This window comes from Myotis yumanensis, unplaced genomic scaffold (genome assembly GCF_028538775.1).
Source record: "Myotis yumanensis isolate MYYU_CA2020_CCGP unplaced genomic scaffold, mMyoYum1.0.hap1 SCAF_15, whole genome shotgun sequence".
In the NCBI taxonomy this organism is placed as follows: domain Eukaryota; kingdom Metazoa; phylum Chordata; class Mammalia; order Chiroptera; family Vespertilionidae; genus Myotis; species Myotis yumanensis.
Window position 1 is genome coordinate 34,136,977 of NW_027223766.1, and position 14,997 is coordinate 34,151,973.

The following is a 14,997-nucleotide window of genomic DNA, read 5'->3' on the forward strand; positions in this document are numbered from 1 at the left end:
TTTGATTTAGTATGTTGATAATACTCTAGTTTTGTAATTCCAGGATATGAGATTTAAAAGAAGAAAAGGAGTGAAATTTCTCAAATCAGAGGTTTCTTGTAGGAATTTTTGTTTGATCATATCTAAATTTCAACAAAATTACTTTTCTAAGGAAAGGCATTAATAACAAATTCTTATTTAAGGAAAAAATATATACTTAATTTGAATTTAAATACCCAAACCTTTTAACTCAATAGTCTTTTGGGAATTAATTATGATGTTCATCCGTGAATCTTATTAGGAGTCACTAAATGAGTGCATTTATTTACATTACTATACATAAACATAAAAATTTTAGGAGAGGTATGCATTTTTGTAGTATAAATCAATAGCAGTTTGTAGAAATCCCTGCCTTGCTGTTTATACAAATAGATATTATAAATTTTGAAAGCAGTCATTTATGAAACATCATCTGACTTCTACAATAACATGTTGGTAGTAAATAAGATTAGTTATGATAAATAATGTGTTATTTTAACAAGACTATTTTTTTAGGATTGTTTCTTATTTATTTCCAAATCATCTGATAAAATGAATTTGACACTATTTCTTTAAATATTCATTGATTATAGTTCCAACAAAAAGTACCTACATGTTTATTGCTTTCTATATATAACAGACAGTGACACAAATTGAGCAGTTCCATCAATTATCTAGAAATAAATTTGGAACCTGTATGTTATAAAAACATTTTTAAGTGTCATAATTTTAAAATGTGTTTTCTATATTATGTTAGATTTGAAAATACTAAACCAAAAATGGCAGATATCTGTTGGAAATTCTTTATCAATTGGATTATCTGTTAGAAAAACACTAATCAGTTCATTTTAAAGTGTTTAGCTATATAATTACGATTTTTGTTACATATTTGGGTTTCAATCGTGTTTTCAAGATTGATATGTCAGTGTTTAAGGAAAATGATAGTGTGATAGTATTTTCATTAATTATTTGATACATTTTGGAAAGTAAGGTATTTTCCTATAATAGGAAATATAAACAAAACAAGTTAGATATAATTATTCTGACATATCAAATTTCATCATGTCAATGGGAAATAAAAGTTAAATGTTTGCAGTGTTAAATAATAGTTTTACTACCTTTATTTCTAACATTTTTTCTGGCCAAAATAATTATTTTGGAATTATTGGTGGAATTGTAAGACATGACTATTCACCTTTTCCTCATTTTGGCTACACTGTTATTTTATATGCTACCTGCTTTATACTTTTATATATCCTAGAAAATTCAAATTATTTATACTAAAATATATTAGATTTATTAAGACATTAATATGTATGTAACTCTGTATACTTGGTATATTGCCTTAGTAGGCATATATATTTTGTTCATTGTTTTTGTACATGGGTTATGAAGGTTATCAAGAAAGGAAACAGACATAACAGTATTTGGGGGTTATGGGGGTGACCTGAATTAAAAAAATTCTTTAAAGAATATTTGCTTTAAAATTGTCAATAAATTTAATAGGCCAAAAAATGTTAATATGAAACAAAAGAGTTAATTTACTTAATAAATTTATAACAAATTTTGTACTTCTCTATTGAATTTTATGTGAGAAGAAAAACTCTTGTACTTACTTATTTTTATTTTTGGATATAAATAATCCCACTTTAATCAAAACAAATTTTTAAAGTCACAAAATTTACAAGCCGTTATTTTACATTTTATAATTTTTACTATAATTTTTATCTAATGCTTAATCACTACTTTCAAAAATATATTCTCTATGGCTGTTTAAAGAAAAAGATTATATTTCAATTTTTTCATTATTATATATCTGCTATCAAATAAGCATTTGGGGCTTCATTTCTTTGAGATCATTTATTTAACATGGGACCAAATAATTTTAAAAGGAGGCATTTTTATCTGACACTTTCAAATGAAAAAAAAAAAAAAAGTAAAGCTGTGGTATTTGTAAAAACAATAAATTCTGTTACTGGAACTGCCAGAAATGAGCAAAATTGTGCAGGACATGAACTACACATACTGCCAATGCATGTCTTTCCACAACAGCACCTGTAAAGTTTATCAAGAAACAAATTAATAAGAGGTTCAGAAAGCTGCAGATAGTCCTTCTGGGGAGCATTTGGTTGTTTGGAAGGCTAATTCTGATTTTTCTTCTTAACTTCAGTGAATGAAATTAAATAGCCTATATTCCTCCTTTGTTATTCTTCTTCAAAAAGAGTACATTTGCTGAGAAAGGAAAAGTATATATACAAGTTCTTATACTTAAAAATGTGGGATTTTGTGAACTAGAAATCTTGCCAAATTTTCTACTAAATTCTAGAATATTCAGGTGTAATAATAAAGAAAATGTGAGCTTCCTATAATGCGTCGTTTTGTTTATTTTTTTTCATCTTCTTCAAATCCGTACTTTCATTCATTCCACAATTCTATTTGAGCTACTTCTCCATTGCAGCACCATGCTAGAAGGTAAAAGAGTGAATGTGTAATACTTTAAGCAATAAAACAATTAAAAAAATAAAAAATAAAAAGACGTAAAAAAGAGTGAATGGATAAAGTACAGTCTCAAATAACAATTTATAAATACGTATAATAAAGACACTTCAATGTTATAAGAAATGTCAATTTATTTAATTTTTTAAATGCTATCAATTTTGTCCTTTCTTTTGCTACAAATGTCTGGGGAAAAAGGACTCATGTTGAAATATTGATAATAGTAATAAAACACTTAAAGATCAGAGCAAAAGGGTATGCCTCATAGTAATGCTCTTTTCAACAGGCAGCACCCTGTTCATGTATTTCAACTTTTAAACAATACTTATGTCCTTACCATTTTGCAAGAAATAAAGTGATCAACCACCCAGCCAGTGTGGTTCAATGGTTGAGCATTGACCTATGAGCCAGGAGATCACAGTCTTCTCACTCAGGATACATGCCTGGGTTGCAGGTTCAATCTCCAGTAAGGAGTGTGCAGTAGGCAGCTGATCAGTGATTCTCTCTCATCACTGATGTTTCTATCTCTCTCTCTCCCTCTCCCTTTCTCTCTGAAATAAATAAAAATATATTTTTTAGAAGTGACCACTCTGTTCAGTTACCTTAATAGCATTATGTAGTGGAAGCAGCTGATTAAGTGAATGCTAATTTCATTTGAATGTCTTGGCATCACTAGCTATGGGTAATTATAAATTTCTAAATATCAGATAAATAAATGATTATACATTTTCTTTATTTTTATTTTAAATGTTTTTAATCAATGAACATTAAATACATGTATCATGCAGAAGGTTTCCTGTTATCTTTGCATTTTAAATTGGGAAGTCATTTCCATATAGGATATGTTCAAAAACACAATTGTTCTAAAGCACAATCCCAAATAGAGACAAATAATTAAAATCATAAAATCTGGGATTAACTAAGTGAAAATGGTGAAAGTAATATCTATGCTTTGCTTTTTAAGAGAAAATGTCTAGAAAGTGTTTTCAGTTTTAATAAAAGATGCTGTTTTGTCCTGGTGAGATTTCTAGACAATATATAGGGCTCAAGAGTTAAGAGTAAAATTTCTTGAATCAATCTGCTAAGGTTTAAACCTAGACTAAAGCATTAATTAACAGTATGACTTTGAAACATTTCTAACTTCTCCATGCCTCAGTTTTCTCACCTGAAGGAAGTGTATAATATTAGTAGATACTCTTAAGATTGTTGTGAAGAGTAAATGAGTTGATACACATAAAATAGATGTAGAATAGTTTCTGATGCATAGTTAGTGCTATGTACGTGTTTTAGCTATTATAAAAATTTATATAACCCAGGCTTACTTTTTGAGGCAATAATGACAAAGAAATGGGAAAAAATTATTATTTTTATTTCTAATGTGTTGATAAAGTACTTATAGATTATCAACACATATAATCTTTTATACATTGTAATATAATGTTATATATTGTAATATAATAGAGTAGGTAAGTATAGTCATTCAATTTATTTTCTCTATCTCATGCTAAAAATTTTTTTAGCAATAAAGAAAGATGCTTATTCTTATTTCATATATAATAGTTTTTATAGAAGCCATTTAAAGATATAAAAGATAGTGCTTCCCATAGAAAATACTTGACTCATTGAAAATCATATACAAGGATATAGTCATTAATCATACAACTAGGACATATTTACTGTTATTAAATCCTTTTAGGCATTGTGGGTATATTAAAATAATTATAAGTCTTCCAACTGTATTTATCAGGGATATACTATTGTGTGCCTATGACTAAAGAATGTGAAACTACTCTTTTATAATATGATAAAATAACTTTAAAATTAACTCTACATTTTCCATGATATATAAAAAGAGGGATGTGAATAATCTGAAAAAAAAAATGAAAGATTGTATTTTGTAAAAAGTAGTACATGAGATGAGTCTTGAAAACTAAATAGGATTTTGACAAAGTGGAAGAAAGGGAAAACATGGAGATATGGAAAAAGCACAAAGCATAGAATAAGCAAGGCTAACCACTTTTGTCACTAGGAGACACTTCTGACCTGTTGGATATAACAAGTAAAATTGCAGAATGGTAAAGAATCTGTTGCTCTTGAATTATGGATGTGTCTTAATGACCAGTGAGTAACACAATTAATATACTAGAAATTCAGAATAATAGAATTGAACAGTAATAAAAACTTTGTTTGAGGAAATTCAGTCCTCAAATAAGATGTATTGGAGCTGAGTAAAAATGGAATCACAAAAGCATCCTGGTCAGGTTGGTTAGAGCATGCACATGAGATGACAATAAGAATTTTTATTTTATTATTTACAATATTTGATTGATTTTTTACAGAGAGGAAGGGAGAGGGATAGAGAGTTAGAAACATCGGTGAGAGAGAAACTTCAATCAGCTGCCTCCTGCACACCCCCTACTGGGGATGTGCCCGCAACCAAGGTACATGCCCTTGACCAGAATCGAACCTGGGACCCTTCAGTCCGCAGGCCGACACTCTATCCACTGAGCCAAACCGGCTAGGGCAAGAATTTTGTTGGTTTAGTAAGTCATTGAAGGAACAAGAAAGGAACTTGGAAAAGATGGCAAAACTATACATTGAAAGTCATAAGCAAAGAGGTAATTTTTCAAGCTGTGAGGGAAATATAAACTATAGATAAGTACTGGTCAATGCCTTTGAATTTGTCCACTATATGTGATATCAACAAATGTAACAGAATAGACACACACACAAACACACACACACACACACACACAAAATAAAAAAATAAAAAAATAAAAAAAACCAAAGATGCATAAAATGGAATTAAATAGGAAGTCAGCAGACCAAGGCAACATACATATCACATGCTTTGCATGGACCAATGAATATGTAATAAAGTCAGCAATAAGAGTATTGTTGGGCTATGGCTATTTAGGCAAGTGATTTTTTATAGAATAAAGGATACAGAAGTAAAGTTTAATATCTAATTGAAAATATGTCAGCATTGTTAGAGACATGAATGTTGGGCCATCATCTGACAATTATCTTGCTATTTGATAAATGAATTTAAGCACATTGACTAGTCTGAACTAAATGATGCAGGGATCCAGTTGTTCTCAACATTGACTTTACATTAGAATCACTTTGAGGTTCATTACAAAATAAAAACAAACGAAATTGATGCCAGGTCCTGCCGTAGATTAAATATGTTAGAGTATTTAGAGGTAGAAGTAGCATCTTTATTCTTTAAAGAAAGCTCCACAGTGATTTTAATCCATTGTGTAAGATGAGAACCATTACAAGGTTTACATATTCTTTTTCTTTTCTGAAATCTCTGCTGAAAGATACTATTCTTTTCTTTTTACAAAAATTAATTGAATTTGTTGGATTGATGTTGGCTAATAAAATTATATAGGTTTCAAATGTACAATTCTATAATACTTCATCTTTATATTGCATTGTGTGTTGACCACCCAAGCAGATAAATTCATGAAGAGCAAAATAGAAGTTATTCTCCAGTTTCTTATACAATTGAATTTATGAAATAATATCAGTCAGATATTTCAGAACTATCTGGTTTTATAATATTTCCATTAAAATATCTATCTTAGGAATTTATCCAATGTGGTCACATTCACTGAACATATTAATTAATATTTCATTAACTGGGTGTTCTGAAGAAACTATTGAAAATGTGTACAATGGCTAAGTAAAACATAGTCATGAAAATTGCTAGAGGATATGTCATTATTTTGCTTTTCAGCATTACATTATAACTAGAGGCCCAGGGCACAAAATTTATAAAGTGGCTTGACCCTCGCAGCCACTGGGACTTCACTTGGCCCTGGTAGCCCTGGCTTCGTCTGGAAGGTTGTCCGGAAGGACGGCCAGTCTAATTAACATATTATACTTTTATTATTACAGATTCTAGGCTTTGCTTAGTAATTTGCCCCATAGTTTTATTTTGGCATTTGTAGCCTAAATTAATAATTTTAAACTTTTTTCATAATATCTTATTTTTCTATTGCACCTTTAGAAATAATATGTATCCAAATTACACTGTTATAATTGGTTATGACTTCTTTACTGCAAATAATTAATGGAAACTCTGTTATTGATGCCCTGGGAATGCATATACAGAGATTTCACAATTTAATGGTAATTAAAAATAAATTGTTAACTGTTGATGTATTAATATCATAATAGTATATCATTTAGAATATGACCATCAAACTTAATTATTTTAGGTATATAAATAGAAAAATTGGTTTTGTATTCATTACTAGATTATAGAATTATATTTTAACTTTTGATATTTAAACTGTAATGACAAAATGCAGGAATGTATTTTATGTAATTTTAAAAATTAATATCCTTACTTTTCTAATTATATAGGTTTTGATTCTTTTTTTTTTTCTCTTTTCTGTGTTACAGTAAATGAGGGAGGTATTAAAACAGCTTCCAATTTATGTCCAGATCCAGGTGAACCAGAAAATGGGAAGAGAGTTGGATCAGATTTTAGGTAATATTTAATTGTTTATTTCATTATTTTGTTAAAGTTTATTTTAATTAAAATTTAATTGATATGTTACTATTAATACTATTTTATTATGTTAAAGTATCAAATGAAAAAAAACTTTAAAGAGCACTTTTGGAGTTTAAATGATTAATTTCTCATCATGTACTAAGGGAAATGATGGGATTTGGATTTGAAAGACGTGAGTTTGAATCTGAGTTCTCCTGCTTATTAGTTGTCTGATATTGGGTAAGTCATTCACTTTTGTTTGTCTGAATTTCCTTCTATGCAACATGTAAATCAAATCTACCACATGTGATGATGAGTTTGAAACGAGGTACTGCCTGTGAAACCTTCCTGCAAACATTTTATATGTATTTTTTGGAAGTAAACATGAATATGTTTTATCACCATCTTAAAATAGTATTAACTTTGTTAGTTTTTATCTTTAAATATATTTTATTGATTTTTTACAGAGAGGAAGAGAGAGAGATAGAGAGTTAGAAACATCGATGAGAGAGAAACATCAATCAGCCACCTCCTGCACATCTCCCACTGGGGATGTGCCCGCAACCCAGGTACATGCCCTTGACCGGAATCGAACCTGGGACCTTTCAGTCCGCAGGCCAACGCTCTATCCACCGAGCCAAACCGGCTTTGGTGACTTTGTTAGTTTTAAATTAAATTACTAACAACCTGGAGCATGTATGTTATATTTATGGTAGCCATTATTTTACATTACTAACAAATAATATTTTTTAAATCTTGAATTTTCAGTTGTCCTCTGATTATAGCATTTTACAAATAAAAATGTTTTAAAAATCAGTAAAATACTAAATGATACTAAGTGACTTACTAAAATTAATTAGATTCTCAGCTTCGATAAATAAAATTTATAGTTTATAGACTACAAAATGGTAAGCATTTACATGCATTCTTTATTTATTAATAATTCCCAGCATGTATTTATTTAGCCCCTCTTTACAAGTGAGAAAATTGACAATCTGTTTACCCAGCTAATAACTTGACAGAACTGAGATTTGAACTCATTACTTCCTGAATCTAAAACCTTTTAGGCACTATATTACATTATAGTTTGAAGGCAAACTTCATTCAAATCCCATCCTTGCCATAAACTATCTTGTCTTCTCCAAGAGTTTATGTCCTCATATCCTTGAGGGGAAGATTACATGAGATAAGTTATGTGTGGTAGAAATCATAGATCTTAAAACAAGTACTCAATGCTAGCTGCTATTATAGTATGCTATAAAATGACTTATTAATGCTAATATTTACTTAGCCCCTCCATTTGCAAAAATATATGGTTTATTGGAAATCAATTTATTTTAAAAGCAATACAGTGAGTTAAATACCATTAAGTATAGTAGATTTCAAGTCTTAAGATCATCTTTCAATTATGTTTCAAGCACCATCATAGATATTAGGCATCAAGAATCCCACACAGGACTACATTATAATATGGTCATCATCATTTAAGAATGTGCCTGGCCAGCATGGCTCAGTGGTTGAGTGTCAACCTATGTATGAACCAGGAAGTCATGGTTTGATTCCCGGTCAGGGTAGATGCCCAGGTTGCGGGCTTGATCCCCAGTGAGGGGCATGTGAGAAGCAGCCGATTTATGGTTCTCTCTCATCATTGATGTTTCTATATCTCTCTCTCCCTCTCCCTTCCTCTATGAAATTAAAAAAATATATGTACATTTAAAACAAGAATGTATGAAATATTATAGAAGCACAGACAAGGTATGGTGTTTTGGAGACTAGGAGATAAGGGTCACAAAATGCTAACATTGAACTGGTTCTAAAGGATTACTAGAATCTGGTATAGATAGGAAGAGAAATTCAGAAAAAAATATATTCTTTATTTCTTTATCTATTGTGTGTCCATTATGTACCTGGCCTTGTACTAGAAACTGATAAAACAGACATAATACATGCCTTCCATAGTTCTTATAATTTAAAGGCAGAAAATAAGAAAAAATGAACACATGCAGATGTAATCACAAATTTATAAGTGCTTTAAAGTAAAAAAAAATTAAAACTGTGTTCTATGAGAGAGAGAGAATAAAAATGTCATGGTGGGAGCCCACCCAATTTAAGAAGGTCCCACTCTCATATTTACTGGAATAATTTCCCCCCATATTTTGTTTATATATATTCATTCTTTGATGGACATTTTTTTAAATTGTTGACACCATTACAGATGTCCTTCATTATCTGCACCTTTGCCTACCTCCACCCAGGCTCACCCACCTTCCCTGGTCTTCACCAGACAAGGAAAGGAGATCTTCAGAGTGAGGAAGAGCTTGATTAGCTGTTCCAGGAAAGTAAAGATCAGAGAGTCTAAAAGCATCAAATGAAGTTGAGGAGATGAGAGGGAAACCGGATCTCTTTTACAGAGGAAGATAATTGGCATCCATTCAGCCTAATGAATTAAAGATTTTTTAAACAGTGTTTTTATAATGTTGGAGCTAATATTTAAAAATCAACGGAGTTCATTCTCTCTTTCTCTCTCTCTCTCTCTCTCTCTCTCTCTCTCTCTCTCTTTCTCTCTCTCTCACACACACACACACACACACACACACATACACACACACAGTTTTTGCACTGTTAGACTTAGCAACTGAAACAACTGTATGTTCATGTTAACATCTGGTACAACCAGTGAACAGCTGCTCTCTTTGGGCTGAGAAAGCTTTTTCTGCTTCACCATGGTCACCCCTAGGCTACTTCATTCATTTTTGGCACCTACCTATTATGGGAAGTTGTAAAGAGCTGTAAGAGGGTGGCCTAGCACAGCTTATATTTTCAGTCGGTCATACTTTATATTTTAGATAGATGGATTCAAGGAAAGAGAAGTTTTAGTTAAAAGGCAACTGAAGTAGTCTGGGTGTAAGATGGTGGAGACTTGGACTCCAGTGGTGATGACAGTAAACTAAACAGATTAAAGATACATTTTGAAGTTAAAATTCTCAGTGTTCAATGATAATTTGATGTAGAAAGTAAGAAAAACAAAAAAATAATGGAGATACCTTTTTTTCAGCTTAAACATTGTTAAAATGAAAATCTAGAGGTTTGAGGAGAAAAATCAAGAGTCCGGTTTTGACATTGTAAACTTTAAGTGATTTAAATATTTTCAAGTGGCAATATTAAGTTTGTAGTTGAACATCATTGATATTCAGAGATTGTAGGGAATCATCGGCATTAGATATTGTAAAGAATATTAAATCAACATGAGTTGATTCCATTAATTAGATCATGTAGAAAGATAGGAGAATCTATGACATAGTCCCAAAAATCTATGCTATTTGATTATTTGATGGAATACAAGAAGCAATTAAATCATACTTATGAGTGGTAAGAAAATAGTAGTGAGTGGAGCAAGAGAAGGAACTGCTACTTTCAGCCCGATCCCTGCAGGCCAGGCTGAGGGACCCCACCAGTGCATGAATCTATGCACTGGGCCTCTAGTATGCATATAAGATCTTTGGTTAATCTCTTACCACCCTCTCCCCTACCCACTTCTCTCTGAGATTCATCAGTCTGTTCCATGTTTCCATGCCTGTGCATTAAGTGTCTGCCCCTTGGTGGTCAGTGTGCATTACAGCTACAGGTCGAATGGTCGCTTAGGCTTTTATACATATTATATATATACTAGAGGCCCGGTGCACAAAAATTTGTGCACTAGGGAGGGAGAGGGGGGTCCCTCAGCCAGGCCTGTGCCCTCTCGCAGTCTGGGACCCCTTGGGAGATAACAACCTGCTGGCTTAGGCCTGCTCCTGGGTGGCAGAGGGCAGGCCCAATCCCTAGGTGCAGCCCCTGGTCGGGCTCAGAGCAGGGCTGATTGGGGAGTTGGGGCGCCGCCCCCTGTCATGCACAGAGCAGGGCAGATCGGGAGGTTGCAATGCCACCCCTAGTCACACTCAGGGTAGAGCTGATTGGGGGGTTGGGGCACCGCCCCCTGTCACACTCAAGGCAGGGTTGATGGGTAGGTTGTGGCGCCACCCCCTGTCATGCAGAGAGCAGGGCCGATCAGGGGGTTGGGGCACTGCCCCCATCACTCACAGAGCCCATCAGGGGAATTGGGGCTCCGTACCCTGTCACACACAGAGCAGGGTCGATCAGGGGGTTGGGGAGCTCCCCCCTGTCATGCACAGAGCAGGGCCCATCAGGCGGTTGGGGAGCTCCCCTCTCTCACGCACAGAGTAGGGCACATCAGGGGGTTGGGGAGCTCCCCCCTGTCATTCACAGAGTAGGGCTGATAGGGGAGTTGGGGCACTGCCCCCTGTCACACACAGAGCAGGGCAGATCAGGGGGTTGGGGCACCTCCCTCTATCTCCCACAGAGCATGGCCAATCAGGGGGTTGGGGCGCCGCCACTGTCACACTCAGGGCAGGGCTGATGAGGTTATGGCTCTACCCTGTCACACACAGAGCAGGGCCGGTGGTGGGGTTGGGGTGCCGCACCCTGTCACACACAGAGCAGGGCCAATCAGGGGGTTGGGGCGCCGCACCCTGTCACACACAGAGCCGCAGGGCAAACAGGGGATTGGGGAGCTCCCCCATATCAGGCACAGAGCAGGGCTGATCAGGGGGTTGGGGTGCCTTCCCCTGTCACGAACATAGCCGGGCGGATAGGGAGGTTGTGGCCCCGCCCCCTGTCACACACAGAGCCACAGGGTGATCAGGGGGTTTGGGAGCTGCCCCCTGTCAGGCTGATCCCGGTGCTGGGAGGCATATTACCCTTTTACTGTATAGGATAGAGGCCTGGTGCACGGGTGGGGGCCGGCTGGTTTGCCCTGAAGGGTGTCCTGGATCAGGGTGGGGGTCCCCACTGGGGTGCCTGACCAGCCTGGATGAGGGGATGATGGCTGTTTGTAGCTGGTCACACCCCCTTCAGGGTGGGGGTCCCCACTGGGGTGCCTGGCCAGCCTGGGCGAGGGGCTGAGGGCTGTTTTCAGGCTGGCAGGTGACTGAAGCTCCCAACCTTTCCTTTTTTTCTTTTTTCTTTTTTTTAATTCTGGGCCAGCTTTAGCTCTGAGGCTTGGCTCCAGCTCTGAGGCCTTGGCTGCTAAAAGCAGGTATCTGGTTTGTTTGGGTTCTGTAATTGAAACACTGTTTCAACTCCAGCTCTGAGATCCCAGCTGGCTGAAAGCAGGGATCTGTGTTTGTTCTATAATTGAAACAATGTTGCGGTCCTGCTGGCTGAAGCCCAGCTGGCTGAAAGCAGGTTATTGGGGTTTTGTTTAGCTTCTATATTTGCAACAATATTTCAAACTGCAAGCTCAGAGGCTGGCAACGGCAGGCTGGGAACGTTGGCTTTCTCCGTCACTGAAGCAAGCAAGCCTCCTGTTCGCTTCAAGCTGCCTGGCTGTTGGCCGCCATCTTGGTTGGCAGTTAATTTGCATATCGCCCTGATTAGCCAATGGGAAGGGTAGCGGAGGTACGGCTACTTACCATGTTTCTCTATTATTAGATAGGATAGATATGCATAACCCATGGGCACAAACAATAGTGTAATGAAGTCCTGGGGTGGGGTGGGAACCAGGTGGAGGGGACAACGGAATAGGACAGAAATGGGAGACATGTAATATTCTCAATAATAAAGATAAATAAAAACAAAACAAATGACCTTCCTAATTTAAGCCACTATCATCCCCCTTGAACCATTAAGACAGCACTAAATTATCTGTCTACCACTCTTGCTATCTATGATGCATTCACCAAAGATCAGTCAGAGTGATTTTTTCAAAAGACAGATCTGATCAATTCTCTGCTTAAAATACCCTAATAACTTCCCCCTTGGACTTAGAATAAAATTGATACTCTTAAAAGTAGTCCTTATAGAACCTGCTCTGTTTTTCCCTCACTGAGCCCATTTTGGATTATTCTTCTCATATCCCACTCTGATCCAGCTATCCTGGCTTCTTTTTTGTTTTTGAAACATATCTAGCTCATTCCTACTTGGGGTTCCTCTGGCAGATGCCTATTCCAGTCATGTCTCTTTGTTATTAAGATGTCAGATTAAATGCAACCTCCCTAACAAGTCATTTTTTATTAACTTTATTTTTTATTGTTAACACTATACAGACGACCACATTTTCCCCTCCTTTGCCCACCTCCACCCAGACCCCACCCTCAACCCTTTTCCCTGTGGCCATCACCACACTGTTGTCTGTGGCCATGGGTTGGTTATGCATATAGGTTCTTTGGCTAATCCTTTCACCTTCTTTCATCCAGGCCCCCTTCCTCATCCCCTCTGATAGCTGTCCATTAGTTCCATGCATCCATGCCCGTTTCTATTTTGTTTGTCAGTTTATTGTGTTCATTAGTTTCCTCTAGCCAAGATCTGGAAAGAGCTAGAAAGTCTTTTCTGACCCCTTTAGACATTTCTCACTCTATCTTTGATGTTATTTCTCTATAGTATTTGTTATGGGATACTGTTCTACTTGTTTATTCATTTGTTTGCTATCTCTGTGCTGATCCCTGATCTGATTGCTCTTGAATTCACTCTAGTCTAGACCTTCCCTGCTCGGCTGTCTATCATGGGAGAGTTAGGGAATGAGCCTTGTAGTTTCCTAGGCTTCTTGCTGACTTTGACCAATCACAGACACTAGCTGGAAACGGAAAGATGTAAAATAGGGTGAATCCAGGCTCATCTCCTTCTCTCTCTATGCCTTGGAGGCTCCTGGACATGGCAGGCTCAACAGTACTTTTACTTAACACACACACACACACACACACACACACACACACACACACCAAAAACAAAAGCCAACACCAAAACTAACAACAACAAACAAATCCATCCCCTGAGTTCTAGTCACACTAATCTCTGGGTACAGGCTGTGTTTTTAAGTGCCGCCGCTCTTTCATTGCCTACCTATAACCAATGTCTTGTATTAAATTGCCTCCCTTGGAAAGGCCTAATGTGATTCCTATTTTGCATTTGGACCTTCACTGATAGAGTTTGTCTGTCCCCACTGGAATGCAAACTCATGAGAACAGAACCTGTCCTGTCTGGTTTATCTATTTATTGGCATGCTTATAATGTGTGGTTTAAAAAAGAAAACTTTTCTTTTTGGCCTAGCCCCAGAGATTAAGATAGTTGCACCTAGCTTAATGAGTTCAACCTTTTTAAAGTATGCAAAACAAGCTTTTATCAAATCATATTTTAGAATTATAAGATCTCATATTAGATAAAATTTTCAAGTAGTTTTTTTTAGTGAGCCTACACATACAATTTCTCTATTCTTTTTTCCAAAGTACTTAGAATCAAAGGATAAAAAAGAGGGCAGAGTCTAACACTGAGCTAGGTCTACAAACATTACAGTTATTCAATTTAATGAACATTTACTACATGCCTACGATGTGTCAGACATATCAATTGCAACAGATACAAAGATAAAAAGGGAATATTTGATTGTATAGAAAAAAAGTTTATGATATACTCTGATGTGAAATTACAGATTTTCAGGGTGAGGGTGGGCCATAGGCAGAAACACAGAGCTCTGTAAACCATACTATTGTTGAATGTAAGTACAAAGTGGAGGGGTAGATACAGCCCATGAAGGAGATTGCCAAGTAGACAATGGATTTGGATATATTCCCAACTGATGGAATAACACCATGATTTACACTTTACAAATACTATATAATTTTAAACAAAAAAAGGGAAAGGCAAAATTGTATGTCATAAGGTAACTTGTTAAACTTTTTTACATAAATATTACAAATAAGGGAATACCCAGTGACCATATTACAAATGATTATTTTTTCCAAATAACAAGAATTGTAGAAGAAGTTCTTTCTGGCACAGATTCAGCTCCTCAGTAATGTCAATTAGGCCTGAGCTACTTGCTATCTTTTAAAACCTTTTTCTTCATAATTCTTTGTATATTACTTTTGAATCTTGTGCTGAATGTCTATGATGGTGGAATGGCTGCTATTCCTCTTGTTCCAGAC

The 14,997-nt window shown here is 35.6% G+C and overlaps 1 protein-coding gene across 2 annotated transcripts in view; it reads left to right on the plus strand.

Moving 5' to 3' along the window:
• The window catches only part of CSMD3 (CUB and Sushi multiple domains 3), an 857,474-nt gene that overhangs the window by 341,292 nt on the left and 501,185 nt on the right, over window positions 1–14,997 (plus strand). For both annotated transcript variants that reach the window (XM_070391936.1, XM_070391937.1), the window contains one exon: window positions 6,931–7,018. In XM_070391936.1, the coding sequence (XP_070248037.1) occupies window positions 6,931–7,018 (88 nt within the window). The remainder of the gene's footprint in view (window positions 1–6,930; window positions 7,019–14,997) is intronic.